The 21,193-nt window shown below is 37.7% G+C and overlaps 1 protein-coding gene across 1 annotated transcript in view; it reads right to left on the bottom strand.

Annotated features, from left to right (window-relative positions):
- Positions 1-4,488, bottom strand: part of ZSWIM2 (zinc finger SWIM-type containing 2) — a 34,622-nt gene extending 30,134 nt beyond the window's left edge. The window contains exons 1-2 of the mRNA XM_027866198.1: positions 4,306-4,488; positions 1,673-1,749 (exon numbers count right to left, since the gene is read on the bottom strand). Coding sequence (XP_027721999.1) covers positions 1,673-1,749; positions 4,306-4,488 — 260 coding nt within the window. The remainder of the gene's footprint in view (positions 1-1,672; positions 1,750-4,305) is intronic.
- Between the last annotated feature and the right edge of the window lie 16,705 nt (positions 4,489-21,193).

Here is a 21,193-nt window from a genome sequence, read left to right as displayed (position 1 = left end):
CCTTATACATATGCGTGTTTGTGTGTGTGTGTGTGTGTGTGTGTGTACCTATTTGTGTATGTATGTGGCAGTTCCTGGATCAACTTGGTGGGCTTACACTGCAGTGAACGATTGTTTAGGTGTGCCCATTGACAACCTATGAAAGAATTAGGAGACCTCTACCAGGCATAACTATTACTATTTCACTGAAGATGATACATATTAAGTCTCAGGACTATGAATGAACAGATTGTCTCAGACAGTGAAGTCACCATTTTGTGTTAGGCCTGTCAAAAAGAGTGAATTGTAGAGTCTGTCCTTTAGAGAGGTTCCCAAAAAGCTGGGCACAGACCAGAAAGCAGAGAGAAGCAGAGAGAGAAGATAAAACCTGGGTAATAGAGTGGGGATAGGAGTGATAGCATGTCCATAACCATACTCCATGAACTGCAAATGGCTCATTTAGGTTGTATATGCTCTCTTTCATGAGGTTCAAAAAAAGAGTTCTTAGATCCCAAGTTCCTGGTTCCAAGGATGGAGAGGCAGTGGTATAGATCCTCAGGTTGAGATGGCAGCAACGAAGAAGAGAACCTTGGGGCTAAGTGACAGGAGTTCCTGAACCCCAGCTTTCAAGAGAAGTGTCAAAAGTTACGTCCCCTGCTCCCCCTGCCCTGCCCCTTCTGGAGGAAATGTCAGCCCTCAAGCTTAAACTTGGCTCATAAAAGTACAGAACTTGGGGCACTGGACCACAGGTTACATAAACACATTTTCTGACTGGTAGCAGAGCAAGGTAAATTGAATTCAGTTAAAAACTGGCTAAGGAGATTAAAATAGAAATATAATATACACAAATACATACATATATGGAATTCCTTATAAACATATATATACATATACACACATATATGCATATATAATACACATACAATACATATATACATACATACGTGTGTATACACACATACACACACACACACACACACACAGAATTCCTTGCAAAAAAAGAGTCTTTAAAAGAAAGCTCTAATTGTATAGGATATATACTTCCAGAGAATCGGCTTATATTCCTTCACACTGATAGGCCGGCTATTCAGTGTGTGTAATAAGGATAAAGTACAGGGATAATCCTTTCATTCTTGGCTCATAGGGAAGAATACCAAAAGGGGGAGGATGTTTTTTATTCCTTTGTTTATACTTGGAAAGACACAGGTCTTTGAGATTGTAGGACAAAATGATTAAGAAGTAATAATCCTTTGTTTGCTCAATTATAAAATGAAAGGTGGTTGAACTAGAAAATCTCTGCATTCTATGATTCTTTGAATTCATTCTTAACAACTTAGTGATATAGGTCAGCAAGGCTTTAGATTTCTAGTTCACATTTCAATTTCTCTATTATTATTTCATAAAAATCAGGAAAGTCAATATTTGTGGATATGAACAATAACATTTTACCACACATGTTACAAATATATCTAATATAACAACATTATGTTCCAAAATTTGGAGTAGATTCCCCTTCACTAAGTATTACTCAACACAGCAGGAATAAGAGAAAAAAATTGGTTAAAGTAATTTTATCTGTTTTAATACCAATAACCTTTAATCTAGCAATATTCAAAATACTGAAAAGGCAAATTATAGACATATGGCCTTGAGAAACTTGTTTGTGGTAGACCTGACACACTAAATCACTTACCAGCAGATATGTTTACAAAGATCATTTCCTTTCAGAAATGTGGAACAGCTACATGTGTGAGGATCTCCGAGGAAAACCTTTTAAAGAAAAATAGTTACATTTTAAAATCATAATTGTAATTAATCATCAGTATTGTTAAAGGAAAAAAATGGGTCATGTTTTGGGGTTAGAAGAAACTTGTTTAAGGTACCTACTGCAAGCATTCCCAATAGGTCAATCATAATTTACTGGTCAATTTTATGTGGTCCAATTAATTTTTTTTAAAAACTTTTTAAGGCAATTGGGGTTAAGTGACTTGCCCAGGGTCCCATAGCTAGTAAGTGTCAAGTGTTTGGTCTGAGGCAGTATTTGAACTCAGGTCCTCTTGACTGCAGGGTCGGTTCTCTATCCACTATGCCACCTACCTGCCCCTATGTGGTCCAATTAAAAGCCACCTCCTGCTGTTAGGGTCTGATGCAGAAATTTCATCAGCAATCTGAAGTGTAACAATGTACCCATCAAAGTGGTAACACTAGGGAAATCAAAAGTAGTTCTTCAGAAAAGGCTGGCAACCCCCTAATATAGCATATTCTGTTTTCAAGTAGGTTGTCTTTACATTTTGGGCAGGTAGAAACATCTTTTTTTTTAAGTTTTCCTTAAAAATGAAAGCTCATGCCCATTGCTTAGGAAATCACAGGATTTAGAGTTCGGAGATCAACTAGTACACCATTCTCACTTTACTGAAGAGACAACTGAGGCCCAGAGAAGTAGTTTGCTCAAGCACACATAAGTATTAAATAGCAGAACAGGGAATGATCCTGGACTTTCCAATTCCAAACCCAATATTCTTTCTACCATAGTATTTAACAATACTGTCAAAAAGTTCCACTTACATCTAACCTAATAGGTAAGGCCTTGTGTTGTAGTGTAATGGTGTCAAAACTCAAATAGCAACATGGGCCACTAAACCTTACAAAAGGCTTCCTATGGACTGCACACTGACTTAGAAAACCACACATTTATATATCTTAAAAAAATACATCAACACATTAAAACAAGAAAGGAACTACATTTTAATCTGGTTTGATCACCTCTAGGAATGTTGTGGGCAACATGTGGCTGCAGGTTCCATGTTTGACACCTCTAAGTGAGCTAAGCAAGCTAAGAAGCCAGTAAGAACTGGGTTCGTTTGCTCTGACATAATGGCTGTGTGATCCTTGATGAGTCACTTAACTTGTCAGTGCTCTAAGCAATTCTCTTACTACAAGTTGCAGAGGTGGGGAAGATCTGCATTGTGAGAAGCAGTTTCTTCAACTGGGAATTAATTCCCTGTCCCTATTCTCTTATTAAGAGTCCAAAGAGTGGATACACCGTTGCTTATACAATCTCCTCAAAGAACTGGGTTTTTTTTTTAAGCAACAAAATATACCTGTGAGAAATGCTTTATTCATTTAATGAGCTGGATTTATATTTATTAAAATGTATGCTTTTATAATTTTCCAGTTTTGAAGTGGACACTTTCAAAAATTAGCTGAGAATACATGTTTTGTACTGAGCTGTGATTTCATGAGTAGGAGTGGACTCTGGAAATTCTCTCCATCAAAGCAGATTGACAAGTTCTCAGTATATAATATTTGAGAGTTATAAGAGGTTAAGTGACTTTCCTCGGCTCACAATTAGTAGGTTTCAGAAGCAAGAACTGAACCCAGATCTTTCTGAATCCAAGTCCATGCCCTGTCAGCATTATTAAGAATATTTCAAAGAAAACGAAGACTTGTATGTAATACAATGAAAAACTGATAGATTTTTCACAAATAGATAATGGTTCTAACAAAATTCATTTTCTAATAACTTTTTTTTAGAAAGGCTTTTTATGGGGAAATTGTAGTTCCCAAACTAAGCAGAAGGTGGAAGAACTGCAGAGTCGTCCTTAAAATATGAGCTGTTAGTAAAAGGTAGGTGGAAGTAGTATGGCAATCGTATTTATAGAATTCAGGCCTCGGGAGTCAGAAAGACCTGCTTTCAAATCCTCAGACTCATACTAGGGCTGTGACCTTGAACTTAAGTTTTCCGTGCCTCAGTTTCTTCATGCAATGAAAACGCTGGACATGGAATCAAGACCAGAATCTGAAGATATTCATTTGGCAGCTAAGTGATGGAGTGGATACCTGGATCCTGAACGACTTGAATTCAAATCTAGCCTCAGACACTGTGACCCTGGGCAAACCTCTACCCCTCTGTCTGCCTCAGTTTCCTCATCTGCAAAATGGGGATAATAATAGCAGCTACCTGCCAGAGTTGTTGTGAGAATAAAATAAAATATTTCTAAAAAACGCTCTGCAAACCTTAAAATGCTAATTACTCGCTGTAGCTATTATTCGCAGTGTAACCGCTACCAATGAATTTCCAAGCAGGAGAATCACCAGGCTATCAAGGTGTGTCTAATTATCCCCATTTACACAGACAGAAAGGCCACAGGTCACCCCAGCTCTTCAGCTCCCCTTCCCTCTTAATTCTGCAGCTCTCAGGACGCCCGAGGGGCCGCAGGGGCCGGGCCCGGAGCCCCCACTAGCGGAGGGAACCTGGTTGGTTTGTCTGGGGGGGAGGTTAGGGGGTCGCGGTCGGGGTCCGCTCCCGCCCGGGGCGGCGGTTACGCGATAGCTGCAGCCGTTGGGCTCGTCCTCGCTCAGCAGGAAGCCGGTGGGGCCCGTCTCCCGCAGCAGGTACATATGGTCGTTAAGCGCCTGGTCCTGGTGCCTCTCCAGGCAGTCGCTCACACACTGCCGCCGCTCGGACCCCCGGCCGCTGCCGCCGCGGCCGCCCAGGCCACGAGGCATCGCTGCTGCCGCAGCTGCAGTTTCTTCTCCGACAGCAGCCGCCCTCCCGCTGGCCCCAGGCCGGGATTAGTCTGCAGAGGCCGACCGGTTCCCAAGACAACCACGAGCGCGCACGCGCACGCGCTGGGCTGGTTGTCCAGGGGCTGTGTGGAGTTCCATCGGCTCTAGGACGCAGCTGGGCTGCGGTTGCGGCTGCGCAGAGCGGGAGCGCGCAATGATGTCCTCCAACCTTTCTCCGGCCTCTCCCTCTTCTCTTGCTGGCTTGGGTGTGGGGACTGTCAGGTTGGAGCCATCTGCTGGCGGTTCTGGGTGGCCTTGCAGTCCTCTGCCTGGGACCCTGAATTTGTGGTTCCTTTTCTGCTCATCATCTGCTGGAGAGGAGAGGAGGGGATCTCTTCTGACAACGTGGTCAGTGATTCCCTCTCTAAATGATTAAAGCCATTTGTCTTCATGCCTTCCCTAAGCAATCCCTCTGGCGATCTCCAGTCCTCCTGATCTATGGACCCAGGGGGCTCTGGGGGAGAAAATGAGGCTGGTGACTTTGCACAGCCCTCCCTCACGTAAATCCAATTAACTCGCAAGTCATGGCATCACCTTTCTGATGTCATAGTCGTCTTACAGAATGAAGGACAACAATAACCAGCCCTTCTTAATTCCAGTGCTTTCCCTCTTTTGTTGTTGTTGAATCATTCTAGAGTCCTTTCATTTGTGTCTGATTCTTTGTGACCCCATTTAGAGTTTTCTTGATAAAGATAATAGAGAGGTCTTCCATTTACTTCTACAGCTCATTTTCAGATGAGGACACTTAAGGCCAACAGGGTTAAGTGATTTGACCAGGGTCACACAACTAGTAAGTGTATGAGGCCAGATTTGAACTTGAGAAGATGAGCCTTCCTGACCTCAGGCCCAGCAATTTATCCATTAGCTGCTCCCCTTTTAATTATTTCCTATTTATCTTATATATAATTTGCTTTGTATATATTTGTTTGCATGTTGTCTCCCCTATGAAATTGTAAGTTCCTTGAGGGTAGGGACTGTCTGTTGCCTCTTTTTGTATCCCCAGAGCTTACTAAGCACATAGTAAGAGTTTAATAAATGTTTATTGAATTCAATTGAACATTGCTCAGTCTCCCATTAACATCAGTGGTCTTGAGTAGTCTTACTGAGTGGACACACTTTCTATAGAGAGATGAGAGTGATTAGAACATGATTAGGAATTCACTGGTTGAGATTATTGGTCCACACTTAACTGCCCTAAATTTTTTCCAAATAATTGGGTGGCCTGTTGTGAACTTTAAATTTAACTTTGTAATTTAGGAGGAAGCTTTGAATATGAGTATCCATAGAAATACTGAGATTGCCAAAGTCCTAAGCAATACATAGCTCTGCGAAAGAAATTCACTTTTGTGTTAGAATCAATTATAAGTTTTCATCTGAGCCATAGGCCTACTCTGAGTCTTCAGTCTCCTTCCTAAATGATGCAAAGAGAGGCATTCTGCAATTTTGATGAAGACTGCTAGAATCCAGGGATAAAATGCCATGGGCACCAACCACCCTAAACCTCTTGTGTGTACATTAGAGTAGTAAGAAGAGCTCTTGATGTGTAAGCATCCAGGATTATAATTAGTCCTTGTGATTAAACTAAATAGGGTGGTTAATAAAAGAGTTAAAATTCACACTAATAAAGTAGAGAACTGGTGGGGATTACATCCCCTATTCCTGGTTCCCTCTTTTCTGTTAGATAAATTCAATTGGTCAGATTTGACTAATTAGACCCCAAAGAATTGTATTCCAAGGCAGAAAGGCAGGGCAGGCCAGGAAATGTTCAAGAAATGCACTTCAAACTTTTTTGGTCCTTAGACCCCTTACTCTCTTAAAAATTGAAAACTGCTCTGCCCCACCCCCCCAAGATATGTTATATTTTGTAATTCTCTCTGTATCTTCTTTGGTCCTAAATTCTTCCTTTATCCATAGATCTGACAGATAAACTATTCCATGCTCTCTTAATTTGCTTGTAGTATCACCTTCTATGTGTAAATCATGTACCCTTTTTGATCTTATCTTGGTTTGCTGTGTGAGATGCTAAGCTATACCTAGTTTCTGTCATACTGTTTCCCCAAAAGTTTTTGTCAGATAATGAGTTTTTGTTCCAAAAGCTTGGATCCTTGGGTTTATCATATACTAGATTACTATGGTCATTTACTATAATGTAATTTGTATCTAATCTATTCCACTGATCCACCACTCTATTTCTTAACGAGTACCAGATTATTTTGATCATTACTGCTTTGTCATACAGTTTGAGATCTGTTATGGCTAGATCACCTTCTTTAGCATTTTTTTTTCGTTGATTCCCTTGCTATCCTTGAGCTTTTGCTTTTCTAGATGGATTTTGTTATTTTTTCTAGCTCTGCAACATAATATTTGATAGTTTGGTATGGCACTGAATAAATAGATTAATTTCAGTAGAATTGCCATTTTTATTACAATTGGCTTAGCCTACTCATGAGCGATTAATGTTTTTTTCAATTGTTTAGATCGGACTTTGTGTGAAAAATGTTTTATAGATGTGTTCATATAGTTGCTGGGTTTGTCTTGGCAGGTAGACTCTCAAATATTTTATATATTGTCTACAGTTATTTTAAATGGAATTTCCCTTTCTGTCTCCTGCTGCTGGACTTTGTTGGTAACATAGAAATGCTGATGATTTATGTGGGTTTATTTTATATCCTGCAACTTTGCTCAAGTTGTTAATAATTTCAAGTAGTTTTTTAGTTGATGCTCTAGGATTTTCTAAGTATAACCTCATATCATCTGCAAAGAATGATAGTTTTGTTTCCTCATTGCTATTCTAATTCCTTTAATTTTTTTTCTTGTCATTGCTATAGCTAACATTTCTAGTCCAATATTAAATAATAGAGGGGAAAATGGGTATCATTGCTTCACCCCGATTGTATTGGTAAGGCTCCTAGCTTATCCCCATTACAGACAATGCTTGCTGATGCTTTTAGATAAATATTACTTATCATTTTAAGTAAGTTCCATTTATTCTTATTCTCTGTAGTGTTTTTAATATGAATGGGTGCTATATTTTGTCAAAGGCTTTTTCTGCATCTATTTAGATAATCATATAATTTCTATTGGTTTTCTTGTTGATATGGTCAATCATGCTGATAGTTTTCCTAGTATTGAACCAGCCCTATATTCTTGGTATAAATCTCACCTGGTCATGGGATATGATCCTTGTGATATATTGCTGTAATATCTTTGCTAGTATTTTATTTAAAATTTTTACATCAACACCGATTACGGAAATTGGTGTATAATTTTCTTTCTCTTTTTTGGCTCTTCCTAGTTTGGGTATCACCACTATATTTGTGTCATAAGAAGAATTTGTCAGAACTTTTTCTTCACCTATTTTCCCAAATAGTTTATATAGTAATGGGATTAATTGTTCCTTAAATGTTTGTTAGAATTTGCTTGTGAATCCATCTGATCCTGGGAATTTTTTTCTTAGAAAGTTCATTGATGTTTCTTTTTGTAAGATCAGTTTTTTTGTAAGTTTCTTTTTGTAAAATTGGATTATTTAAGTATTTTATTTCTTCTTCTGTTAATCTGGGTAATTTATATTTTTGCAGATATTCATCCATTTCATTTAGATTATCAAATTTATTGGCAGGTAATTGGGTTAAATAGCTCCTAACAATTGTCTTAATTTCCTCTTAATTGGTGGTGAATTCATCCCTTTTATTTTTGATACTAATAATTTGGTTTTCTTCTGTCCTTTTTTAAATCAAATTAACCAAAGGTTTATTTATTTTATTGTTTTTTTTTCATAAAACCAGCTTCTAGTTTTGTTTATAAGTTCAATGGTTTTCTTACTTTCAGTTTTATTAATCTCTCCTTTGATTTTCAAGATTTCCAATTTGGTGTTTAATTGGGAATTTTTAATTTGTTCTTTTTCTAGTTTTTTTTTTTTAGTTGCATACCCAATTCATTGATTTGCTTTTTCTCTATTTTGTTGATGTAAGTAATTAGAGATACTAAGTACCACTTTGGCTGCATCTCATAGATTTTGGTATGTTGTCTCATTATCATTTTCTTTAATGAAATTATTGATTGTTTTTATGATTTGTTCTTTAACCTACTTGTTTTTAGGATTAGATTATTTAATTTCCAATCAATTTTTGATCTCTCCATTGTCCATTATTGAATGTAATTTTTATTGCATTATGAGCTGAAACGGATATATTTACTATTTCTACTTTCCTGTATTTGGTTGTGAGGTTTTTAATGTCCTAATACATGGTCATTTTTTGTGTAGGTGCCATGTACTGCTGAGAAAAAGATATATTCCTTTCTATTCCCATTCAGTTTTCTCCAGAGGTCTATCTAATCTAACTTTCCAAGAATTTTATTCACCTCTTTAACTTCTTTCTTTTTTATTATTTTGTTAGATTTATCTATTTCTGAGAGAGGAAAGTTGAGGTCACCTACTAATATAGTTGTATTGCCTATTTCCTCCTGTAACTCATTCAACTTCTTCAAAAATTTAGATGCCACACCATTTGGTACATATATGTTTAGTATTGATATGACTTTATTGTCTATGGTACCTTTCAGAAAGATATAGTTTTCTTCTTTATCTCTTTTAACTAGATCTATTTTTGCTTTTGCTTTGTCTGAGAATGATTGCTACCATGTTTTCTTTGCTTCAGCTGAACATAATAAATTCTGCTCTAGTCCCTTACCTTTTCCCTGTGTATATTGCTCTTCTTCAAATGTGTTTCTTTTAACCAACATATTGTAGGATTTTGGTTTTTATTCCATTCTGCTATCTGCTTCTGTTTTATGGGTGAGTTCATCCCATTTGCATTTATTGTTATTGTAATTAACTGTGTATTTCCTTCCATACTATTTTTCACTTGTTTATCCCCCCCATCACTCCACCCTTTCCCTCCTCACTAGTGTTTTACTTTTGATCACCATTTTCCTTACTATGCCCTTCCTTTTATCAGTCCCCCACACCTACCGAGTGTGTACATTATTCCTTCTTTGAGCCAATTTTGATGGCAGTAAGGTTTAAGCATTGCCTTCATGCTTTCTCTTTTGTATGATAATTTACCCCATTCAATTTCCCCTTCCTTCTTCCAGTGTAATTTTCTTTCTCACCCCTTAATTTTGTTTTTTGGCGTATCATCCCATCAAAGTCATCTTATATTCACACCCTCTGTCTACATATACTCCCGATTTTTCTTGTAGTAATAAAGTTGTTAAAAGTTATAATTATTTTGCCATATAGAAATATAAACAGTTTAATGTAATTGAATTTTTTATGTTTTCTTATTTTTTTTTGCCTTTTTATGTTTCCTTTGAGTCTTGTATTTGGAGGTCAACTTTTTTATTCAGCTCTGGTCTTTTAATTACAAATGCTTGAAAGTCTTCTATTTTGTTAAATATCCATTTTTTCTTCTGAAAGATTGTATTCAATTTTGCTGGGGAGGTGATTCTTGGCTGTAATCTTAACCCTTCTTGTATATCAGATTCCAAGCGCTCTGGTTCTTTACTGTGCAAGTTGCCAAATCCTGTGTAATCCTGATTGTAGCTCCACAGTATTTGAATTATTTTTCTTTTCTTTTTTGGCTGATTGCAATACTTTCTCCTTGATATGTGAGCTCTGTAGCTATGATGTTCCTGGGAGTTTTCATTTTGGGATCTCTTTCAGGTGGTGATTGGTGGATTCTTTCAATTTATATTTTGCCTTCTGGTTCTAAAATATCAGGGCAGTTTTCTTTGATAATTTCTTGAAAGATGTCCAAGCTTTTTTTTTTTTTTTTTTCTCATGGCTTTCAGGTAGTCCAACAATTTTTATGTTAACTCTCCTGGATCTCTTTTCTAGGTCAGTTGTTTTTCCAATAAGAATTCAATTTTCTTCTTTTTTTAAAAATTTTTTTATTTTGTTTTATCATATCTTGATGTCTCATAGAATCATTAGCTTCCACTTGCCCAATTCTAACTTTTAAGGAATTATTTTCTTCAGTGAGCTTTTGTACTTCCTTTTCCATTTGGCCAATTCTATTTTTTTAGGGAGTTATTTTCCTCAGCAAATTTTTGCGTATCTTTTCCCATGCTATTGATTCTTTTTTCATTATTCTTTTGCATTAATCTCATTTCTTTTCCCAATTTTTCTTCTACTTCTCTAATTTGCCTTTTAAAATCCTTTTAAGCTCAGAGTATTACCAGCAGTGGATAGGGCATTTCCAAACACTTCTAGGTGTTGGTTTGAATGGTATAATACCTGGTGTAGTAGACCAATCCAATCCAAAAAACAGTTATTTAGCTCCTACTATGTGCTTGAGACCAAATTACATTTTTCTTTGAGGCTTCATGTGTAGCTGTTCTGATACTATTGTCCTCTTCTAAGTTTATGCCTTCATCCTCCCTATCACCATAATAACTTTCTATAGTCAAGCTCTTTTTTTTCCCTCATTTTTTCTGCCTTTTTTTTTTTTTGACTTGGTGTTTTTAAGTGGGAGTTTGGCTCTGTTCCTGCCCTGTCCCAATCTTTTTGTGCTGGGGCTCTTGGTCTTACTACTGGCTTTCATTGGGCTTCAGGGATTAGCTGCTTGCTTTCTCTGGAGGGTAGGCTTCCATTCTGACTTGTGCTGAGGGTGTGGGGAGGTGGGGCCTCCCTGTTGACCTTTTCTGGGTGTGGGGTTTAGCTCTTGGTGTGCTCAAGGAGTGGGGCCTTGCTGCTATGGTAACAGATTTTTTTTTTCTGGTGGCTGGCCCTGGAAGAGGGATCTTGTTGCTGATCTGCCCCAGTGGTGGAGCCTTGTTGCTGGGTTGTTATGGAAATAGGGTTTCTCTGCTGGTAGGCCCCAGGGGTGAGGTCTTAGTGTTGGCCAACCCCAGGGCAGGGCTTCACCGCTGGTCAACAATGGGGCCAAGGTCTAGCTGTGGCTTGTGCTGGGGGTGGGGTCATTGGGGTGGGGCAAAAAAACATTTTGATAGTATTATGAGAATAGTTTTGACCTCATAGACTCCCAGAAAGAGCCTTGAGGATTTCCAGAACTGACTTTGAGAACTGCTTTTCAGGAGTATGGATGAAAGGGTAGAGAATTATCAGAGTTCAGGTGTAGCACAGTTCGCTGGCTCTGTGTAGGGGACCAAGAGATGGGCAGGGGCAGATAAAATTCAGGTCATAGTTGGACCAAATAAAGAAGTAGCTAGTGGTATATTCATTTAGTTGAATTGTGATCAAGTAAATGGGGGGAGGGGGTAGTAATGGTAACCAACCAGTACTGTAGGGTCCATGATAATAACTGGGAGTTGAGGTGTGAGTTCTGCTGAAACAATCACCTTGTTAAATATACCTTTTCAATAGGGTACTTGTTTACTGGCTGCTTTTTGATGTAGGTAAATTGTCCTGGCTTTAAAGGGGCTTTTTTTCCTCAAGTTTCTTTGAGTTGGAAACCAGATGGTGAAAGATATATACCACTGGTTCCATTTTGTAGAAAAGACTCATATGCCCCAAGGAGCTGCTACCATGTTTGTGAACAGTCAGCCATACCCTATACCTGAAGCTATGCCTTCAGAGAACAACCCCCCTCTCCCCTGCCCCTACCGCTTCCCATCCAGAAGTTGCTCTGTTGCAGCATTATAAAGTCTAGTACAGAAAGTTTTCCTGAACTGGCTATTTATATTGGCCCTTCTCCAGCTTTGCTGGAGTGTTAGTTGCAGAGTTGCTTTTTGGTGAGATAGTGCTAGAGGGCTCATGTTTAGATCCACTCAGTTGAGGAAATCCACCCTTTTGTTATCTGTGAATTTTTTTTTTTTTTTTGAGGGGGCAATCTTCTGGGCTGGGATCCAGGGGAGATGAATCTCATCTAGCATGTCTCCAGGAAAGCAGAATTCCCTTGTGGGAATCTGCTTATCTCTGTGTATCTGTGCTTGGTTGAAGGAATTAAAGAACAGAAGTCAGAAGCTGATTAAATTATCAGAGGTTGGCAGCCACTAACAAAAGTGAATCTTAATCTAATAGACTCATGAATGAAATTGTAATTGTGAAGCCCCACCTATGTCTAATAGTACAGGGATTAATGAGGGAAGAGACAGAACCTCAGAGTATTACCAGCAGTGGATAGGGCATTTCCAAATACTTTTAGGTGTTGGTTTGAAAGGTACAATACCTGATGTAGTAGACCAATCCAATTCAAAAAACAGTTACTTAGCTCCTACTATATGCCAGACACTGTGTTAAGCACTGGGGATACAATTAATAAAAGAAAGTCTCTGCCCCCAAGGAGCTTACATTCTAAAGGGAGAGACATACAGAATGTGGCAAGAAATGGGGAGGGACACCAGGAGGTGCTACATGTTGGGGCATTTTGTTGCCTGAAGTTAAAACCAGGCAGAGCAATAGAAGCAAAGTGGAATGAGCTGAGAGTTCAATTTCTGCCCTCTGTAAAAGAGGACTGGGAGGAATTTGGTCCTTCTACCCTTCAGTCCTCTAATTAGAGGGGACAGGAGGATGCGTGGTGGTGAGTTTAGAAATTATCCTGGACAGAATATCTTGTGTGGAGGTGAAACCAGGAAGAGCACCAGATTCAAAGTAGAATGAGTCCAATAGAAGTGCCTACTCCATATCATGTAATGGCACCCATTGAAGTTCCTGGGGATGCAAGGAGCCCAGAACTGTCTTTTGTTTCTTCCCCTTTTTCAAGAAGGGCAAGGGAAGGCAGTGAGGTACAGTAAACTGGTGTTTGATATATAATCATTAACTTTTTCCTTGGATCTGGGATAGGTGTGTTTTGTGATAGTCTGTATTGAGTCAGCCAGAGTCAGAGATCTAATGCATATTCCTACCAGGATTTCTGAGATGGGTTTGTGAAAAGTCTTGAGTACTCTGACAAGTCTAGTACTGTTATTGCCACTGTGATACGAGTTGAGCAGTAGTGGTGCCCTCTGGTAAAGTATGCTGGTATTGCCTTGATTGATAATGTTGAATGAAAGCTCAATATCTTCCCAATAGATCTAGGAACATGTATAGCAGATTTACTGAGTACTAACTCAGGTACTCTGCATGGGTTGTACTTAAGACATATGTGTGCAATCCTCTAAACACCTTTGTTGTTTCTAGGGCTTGTGCTAGGTCTACAAATGGATCTTGTAGTACCTGAAAGCTAGCCCAACCTGGAAACAAATGCAAAGTGGTCAAGACATTGTAATGATTCCTCATCATGACTTCTTTTTACAGGTACTTTGTCCTTGGATACTTCTAGCTCCTTGAGATAATCACATAACCAAGAAAGAAAGGGCCATTCAGAGAGAAGAACAGGAGGGAATCTTTTTGTCGATCCTTTGCTATGACATACTGACATGAGTCATTTTTTTTTATTTGTTTCATTTTAAAATTTTGTTTGTTGAAAATTGTGATGTATTAAAATATGTATATGTACATATAAGAAAAAATGCATTAACAAAAATGAAAAAGACAATGTAAACAAAAACAAAAATGAGAGCAGCTATCTCCCAAACAACCTAGAAAAACCAATAAAAAAGTGGTTATAAAGAAGGGTACATCTATCTGCCTGAACCCTTTTATTACCAGTTCCTAAAAGAAGCACAAGTTCTGTGTATGGATTTTCTTGCCATGGTCTCCTTGTTCCAGGATGTTATCTACATAGTCCCTAAATTGATATTCCTAAAGCATAGATCTGATCATATCACTCTCGTGCTCAATAGATTTTATTGGATCCTTATGTTTAGAATCATAGATTTAGAGCTGGAAGGGACCTTAGAGGACATCTAGTCCAACCTTCTCATTTTACAGTAAGGAAACTGACACTCTGAGATATTAAGTAACTTGCTCAGGGTCTCATAGCTGGTGTCAAAGGCCAAATTTGAATCCAGGTCTTCTTGGCTCCAAGTCCATCTTAGAATGTACTCCTTCTTCTTCTCCGCATATCTTACAATCCATAGCTTCTTTCAAAGCTCAGCTTAAACACAACCTTCTACAATAAGGCCTTTCCTACAATAAGGCCTTTCCTGATCTCCCCAACAGCTGGTGCCTCTGCAGCAAATTACCTTGTATTTATTTTGTATGTATGTGTATGTGTACATGTTCTCTACCCAAATAGAATGTGAGTTCCTTGAGAGCAGGGATGGTTTCTTTGTTGTCTTCATATGTCCAGTGCTCAGCACAGTGTTTGGTATATAGGTACTTAGCAAAATCTTACAAATTGATGGGTTATATTAAATTGAATAATATAATATCAACATTGTCTACTCTATTTAACCTGAGTTTCATAGCTGTTTATTGTTTTTATTTACATAGTCATACTCAGCGTGTCTATTATTCTTTTGATCTTATTCTTTCTACCCTGTGCTATTTCATATTTCTTCCCATGCTTCTTTATAACCGTCATTTGTTACAATATAATAATATTACATTATTATGATATATCACAATTTACTTAATCATTACCCAGTTCATGGGCCAATTTTTTTTTAAAGTTATTACAAATAATGCTGCTTGGAATATTTTTCTACAGATATTCCCTTGGGTTATGAAAACAATAGTAAGATCATCAAGTATTAACATTTTTATAAATTTATTGGGCAATTCCATATCGCTGACAGATTGATTGAAACCATTCACAGTTCGACCACCAGTAAATTATCATGACTATTTGTTATATCCCAATTTCCACTGACTTTTTAAACCTTTGCTATTATACTTTTGCTATCTTTAGAAAGTCTTTCAGGAATTTCAAATAGAGGCTTTTCCTAATCTCAATAGGGAAAGATTAAGGGCTCTGAAACAGAGCCTGTATACTACTGCTGTTGCCCTACTATTTCTGGTAGCTTATCCTAGCAAAGAATTATATGGCTATGGACCATGGGCTGTTAACACATTAAAACCTCATTAGAGACTGCAAATTTTTATCTAGAAAGGTTCCATCATTCATGATTGACCACAAGACATTACCATATATTTTATTTTATTTTATTTTTTTAATTTTTTTTTTTTTTTTGGCAATTGGGGTTAAGTGACTTGCCCAGGGTCACACAGCTAGTAAGTGTCAAGTGTTTGGTCTGAGGCTGGATTTGAATTCAGGTCCTCCTGACTTCAGGGCCAGTGCTCTATCCACTGCGCCACCTAGCTGCCCCTTACCATATATTTTAAAAGCCCAGACCTGATCACCAGATATGTTAGGAGCTATTTTCCTCTTTTTTTCCCCTACAGATTTCTGGAGATAAGAATGTGCTATGGAATATCACAGTGGTCAAAGAGCTTTGGGGAAGAATGGTTTAGAATGTTTTGTTTTTTTTTGCCTCTAGAATTTGTGCACCCATGTCAGGGGGTCAGGAACAGCTTTGGCTACTTTATCATTAAGGATACATAGTAATGCAATGGCCATACTAATAAGAACTCATGCAGCCACATCGTGATGCCTTGCCAGCAGGACACCAGGCTTGAGCTGAATGAAAGCCTTCATCTTCGTATTGTTCATGGTTATCCTGGACTCAGGATCACCATTTCTATTTCAAGGGGTACAAAAGATCTTTGAGCATCAGAGCAAACCAGAGGAATTTGTAAGGACTTCTATAATAGTTAGCTGTTTGTGATAGTCATCCTAGATTGTAATATATTTTATCATAGATATACCATTGTCTCAGAACGACATCCACCATGTTTGTGGTGATTGATCACATCTTAAGACTCTGCCCATTGATTCCTTGGCTGATCCTACACTCAGTGCTCCCAATGGCATGGTACTCTTAAAAGCAAATGAAGTAGATTTATGAGTTCCTGGTACAAACCATGCTTGAATTAAACCCATAATTCATGACTTAGTCTTGGGAGAGGTGGTGCATGGCTCTTCTCTCTCAGCAATATGCCAGAGAAAATGCAGTTACTGATTGTAGTGTATTGGATTAAATGTGGGCATCTTCCAACCCTCTCTCTTTAGTTCTAATATACTCAAGCTCTAGTCCTGCCTTTTCAATTATCTGTTTGTGATCTCTACGGGAGTGCACTGTCAATACCCCACACCCAGCATATAAAAAACCAGAACTTGCAGTCTTCCTTCCCAAACCTATTGCTCCTCCTAACTCCTTGATTTTGTTGATGGTTCCCCACTTCCCCCCAGGCTTGAAATCTTGGGGTCATTCATGACTCTTCTCTGTCCCTTAAATCCAGACCTCCACATTTAATATTCCCAAATTCTGTGGACATATCTCTCTGGCCTCCCTTCCACTTCCACTATTACTACCCTATTTCAGTCTCTTTTTCTCATACCAAAGCTACTGTCAAAGCCTCCTAACTATTCTCCATACCTCAAGTCTCTGTTTTCTCTAATTCATCCTTCATGCCACTGCCAAAGTAATTTTCCTGTGGCATAGATGTGAAATACTCTTGGCAGGTCATATCTTTTTCACCCCTAAATTGAAGTAGCTTCTCATCTTTTGTTGATCTCATTGTTCTTTTAGAGAGGCATGTAGAAGGGACCTCTCCCAGCAGCCTCTCCCTCTGGCTGACTGGTTCCTCCCAGAACCTTCATTTTACAGAGGTAGCTGGGTCATCCATGTCTTCTTGTCCAGCGGCACTCTTGAGTCTCCGGACTTTCTTTTCCAGGTCCCCATGCTAGGCACTTTCATCTCTTTGACACTACCCCTTCTTTTTTTCAGGTTCCTTTTATGTGTGACCTTCCCTCGTGGGAATAAAAGTTCCTTGAAGGCAGGGACTGCCTTTTGTTCTGTTTGTGTTTTTATTCCTAGGGCTTTGAAGTGGCTGATAAATGGTAAGATTTTTTTTTAATTTCTTTTTTTTAATTAATTTATTTTGATTTATCAACAACCACTTCCATAAGCTTTTGAATTTTAAATTTTTCTCCCCCTCCTTTCCCACCTCCCTCACCAAGATGGCATGCAATCTGATATAGGCTATACGTTTATATTCCTATTAAACATTTTCACATTAGTGATGTTTTAAGTAAGAATTAGAACCAATAGGAACCACCAGAAAGAGGAAACAAAACATAACAGAAAAAAAAATAGCAAATAGTATGCTTCAATCTGCATGTCTTTCTTTGGATGTGGATAGCATTTTCTATCATGAGGCCTTTGGAGATGTCTTAGATCCTTGTATTGCTGAGAAGGGTTAAATCTATCAATATTAGTCATCACACAACATGGCTGTTACTGTGTACAATGTTCTCCTGGTTCTGCTCACTTAACTCAGTATTAGACCATACAAGTCTTTCCAGGTTTTTCTGAAGTCTGCCTACTCATCATTTCTTATAGCACAATAGTCAAATAGTAAGATCTTAAGAAATACTTGTTGACTTGACTTTACTGATTCATTACTCATTCAAGAAGCAACTAGTATGTGAGAGGCAGCATGGTATAGTGAACAGAAATCTGTCTTCAGACTGAGGAAGCCCTAGGTTCAGTCTTGCTTCTGACACATTCAGGCTGTGTGACCTTGAGCAAGCCACTTCAATTCAATGCTCCAGCACCTCTTTTAAACTATAAATTGCAGACTAGGTTTGGATCTGCATTAATAGAGTGAGTTTTCTCATTTTGAGTTTTCTGTAATAATGAATTCTTAAGTCCAATAAAAAAACAAACAAATAAAAATGGTGTAAGGCACTATGCTAGATGCTACAGATATGCAAATCAATGAAATAGTCCCTTCCTTAAAGGAGCTTAACTTCCTGGGCAAAGACCCCACATTTAGTATCATCCTTTAAATTAATGTTTATAGCTAGGCTAATAGCTAGCTGATTCTTAACATGTTCCATCTCTTTTTCTATCACTATGTTACCCTAACTGTAGAAATAGAAGGGTGCCCCAAGAGGGAAGCCTATTTTGTGTTTTATCTCTTTCAGAAGTCCCAGATTACCAGAAAGCTGTCATCTATGCACCATACATCTGATGGTGACCCTCCTAGTACTCAGCTAGTATGGTTCTTGGACAGAAGACAGTCTGTTACACGGCCGTATCTGAAGTTTTTTCAACTTGTGTTTCATTGTAATAACCTCTAAGAACACAGGGTTGCCACTAAATCAAAATAAGGGATTATTCAAAAACTTCTTAGAATGATTGAGTATTTTCAAATTATATTCTGTATGGTGTCTAATATGTTTTATATGCTTAAAAATATTAACAGCCTCCTCTCAAAGCTATTTCTTAGTAAATTGACTCTGAGGTCAATTTATGCTTTGAGTACTTCAGTTTATATGTGTGTGCTCATTTCCATGTATGTATATGTGTACATTTATACATAATGTTTCATTTGTTCATGTAGGGAATGATAAAAAGGTATTATAGAGTTTGATAGAAAATAGGAAATAAAAAAATCTGTCTATATATAGCATCATGTGTAACATTCCCACCTAATTTTTCAAACCACTAGGTGTCAGTACAACATGGTGAATATAATAGCAAAGTATTAACAACAAATTTTTCCAAGTCTATTTTTGTGTTTCTTTGAGCAGATTCTAAAGTAATTTATTTTAAAATGTAAAGCTAAAAGTAAAGATATTTTGTGCATTATAATAAACATTATCTTTTCAGATTCTTAGGCCTACATCCATGTAGGTTAGTATCAGCTAAGTTTTAAAGTTACTCAAATTAGTTCATCTCTTTTGTGATCTGCAGCTGGGGAATAGAAACAGAAGATCAACACATACAGGAATAACCCTAATGAGTATGTTTCCTGCATCTGTATCTTTGCTTTTCAATTAGTAGCTCTTTCTTTTTTTATTATTATCAAAATAGGTCATGGAGGACAATTGGCCAATGTGGAAGGTCAAAAGTATAATATTTTCCCCTTCCATTATTTGGTTTATAAATATGCTGTAAAGGATATGAGCAAGAATTGACTTGCTTTGGTGTCATGGTGACTAATAAGCTTTCTTGGTAGGAAGACGTGTTAGGTATTCCATAATTTAGATATTTTTAACTTTTTTTTTCTCTCCCAGTAACTATGCAATACAGCTTCATTGGCTTCTTTTTTGTGGTGACTTGACCTTGATTCATATGAGGATCAACTCCATCCAACATTAAATAGCAAAAAGATGCTTTAAGACATATCTTCGTGTCCCAGAGTAGCTAAAGATTTGTGAAAGTGGTTGCTGTCTTTCTTAGCATTATTTTATGAGATTTTTTATCTTGCTAAATTCAACTGTCACCATATTTCAAAGAAAATGCCATGTTGAAGTGTTTTTAAATGACCATAAATGAAAATGTAGCAGAATGTACTATTTTAGGCTGAATATGGGGTAAAATCTCGATATATTGACAGCCAAAGGAAAATAGTCTTCCTTTAGGTCACTATTTGGCAAGGTCTTCTGATTTTTTATTATGTCTCATAAGCTTCTTGTCTAGGGAGGGCATTATAATAATTTATTACTTTAATAATTCAGTTGTAATAATGCTGTTGTTTCTTTACTAAGTGCCAATAACTTCATGTTCCTGGCCCTGACCTGGACTTTGTTTGTGAATAACATGCACTAGATCATAATACTCTATTTCCTTTCAGTAAAAAAGCTCTTAATTTCTTTATTAGCTATGCCATAAAACTGTTCTACTTAGCCTAGTAAACAATCGAGGACTGTACTCAAAATGGATAGCCCAACCCAAAGAAGAGTCATTCATGGCAATTTTTACTCATTGTATTTGTATCCTCAGGGTCTAGCACAATAGCTGACACATAGTAGGTGCTTCATTGATAGATTATGATTGATGCCTTGATCGATAGATTATCATTTGATGTCTACTTGGAAGGAATCTCCATTAGAATGCCCAGTATCTGTCCTTGGCCTTGTACTGTTTGACAATTTTATCAGTGATTTCAATGAAGGCATAAATGGCAGGCTTATCAAATTTGTAGATGGCACAGAGCCAGGAGGGATAACTGACACATTATATAACAGCCCAATTCCAAAAAGTCCTTAACAGGCTTCAACATTTTGCTGAATTGATTAACATGGAATTTAATAAGAATAAATTTAAAGTCTTACATTTGGATTGAAAGAAATCAGCTTTATAAGTTTAAGATGAGGGAACCTTTGCCAGGCAGCAAGCAGTTCATCTGAAAAAGAGTTGATGAATTCAGTGAACTGCAGTAGTAAACAGTGTGATAGAGTAGCCAAAAAAAACTAACATGATTTTAGGTTGCCTTGAGAGGCATTGTGTCAGTCAATCAGCAAGCATTTATCAAATACAAAGCTACCGTGTACCAGGCACTGGTGATACAAAGACAGAAATAAAAGTCCTTTTTCTCAAGGAATTTACATTCTATCAAGAGATTAATACTAGGGAGATGATAGTCCTGCCTCTTATACTTTGCCCTGGACAGAACATATCTGGAACGTTATGTTCAGTTATGGGTATCACATTTCAGAACAAACTGATGAATTGGAGACCATCTAATGATGAATGATTGTGAGAATGGATGGATGATGGATGAGGATTGTAAAGGCTCTCCAGATCATATAATATGAAAACAAGCTGGAAGAATTGGGGATATTTTGTCTGGAGAAGACTCAGAAGGGATATAGCAGTTGTGCTCAAGTTTTTTAATGGCTGTCAAAGACAAGAGGTTTTGGACTTATTTTGCTGACCCTAGGGGGAGGAAGATTAAATAATGGTTAGAAATCATGGAAAAGTAGGTTTGGTCTTGATATAAGGG

Source organism: Vombatus ursinus, unplaced genomic scaffold, assembly GCF_900497805.2.
Source record: "Vombatus ursinus unplaced genomic scaffold, bare-nosed wombat genome assembly UNPS02014779.1, whole genome shotgun sequence".
NCBI lineage: Eukaryota > Metazoa > Chordata > Mammalia > Diprotodontia > Vombatidae > Vombatus > Vombatus ursinus.
This window is presented reverse-complemented; position numbering and strand designations above follow the sequence as displayed.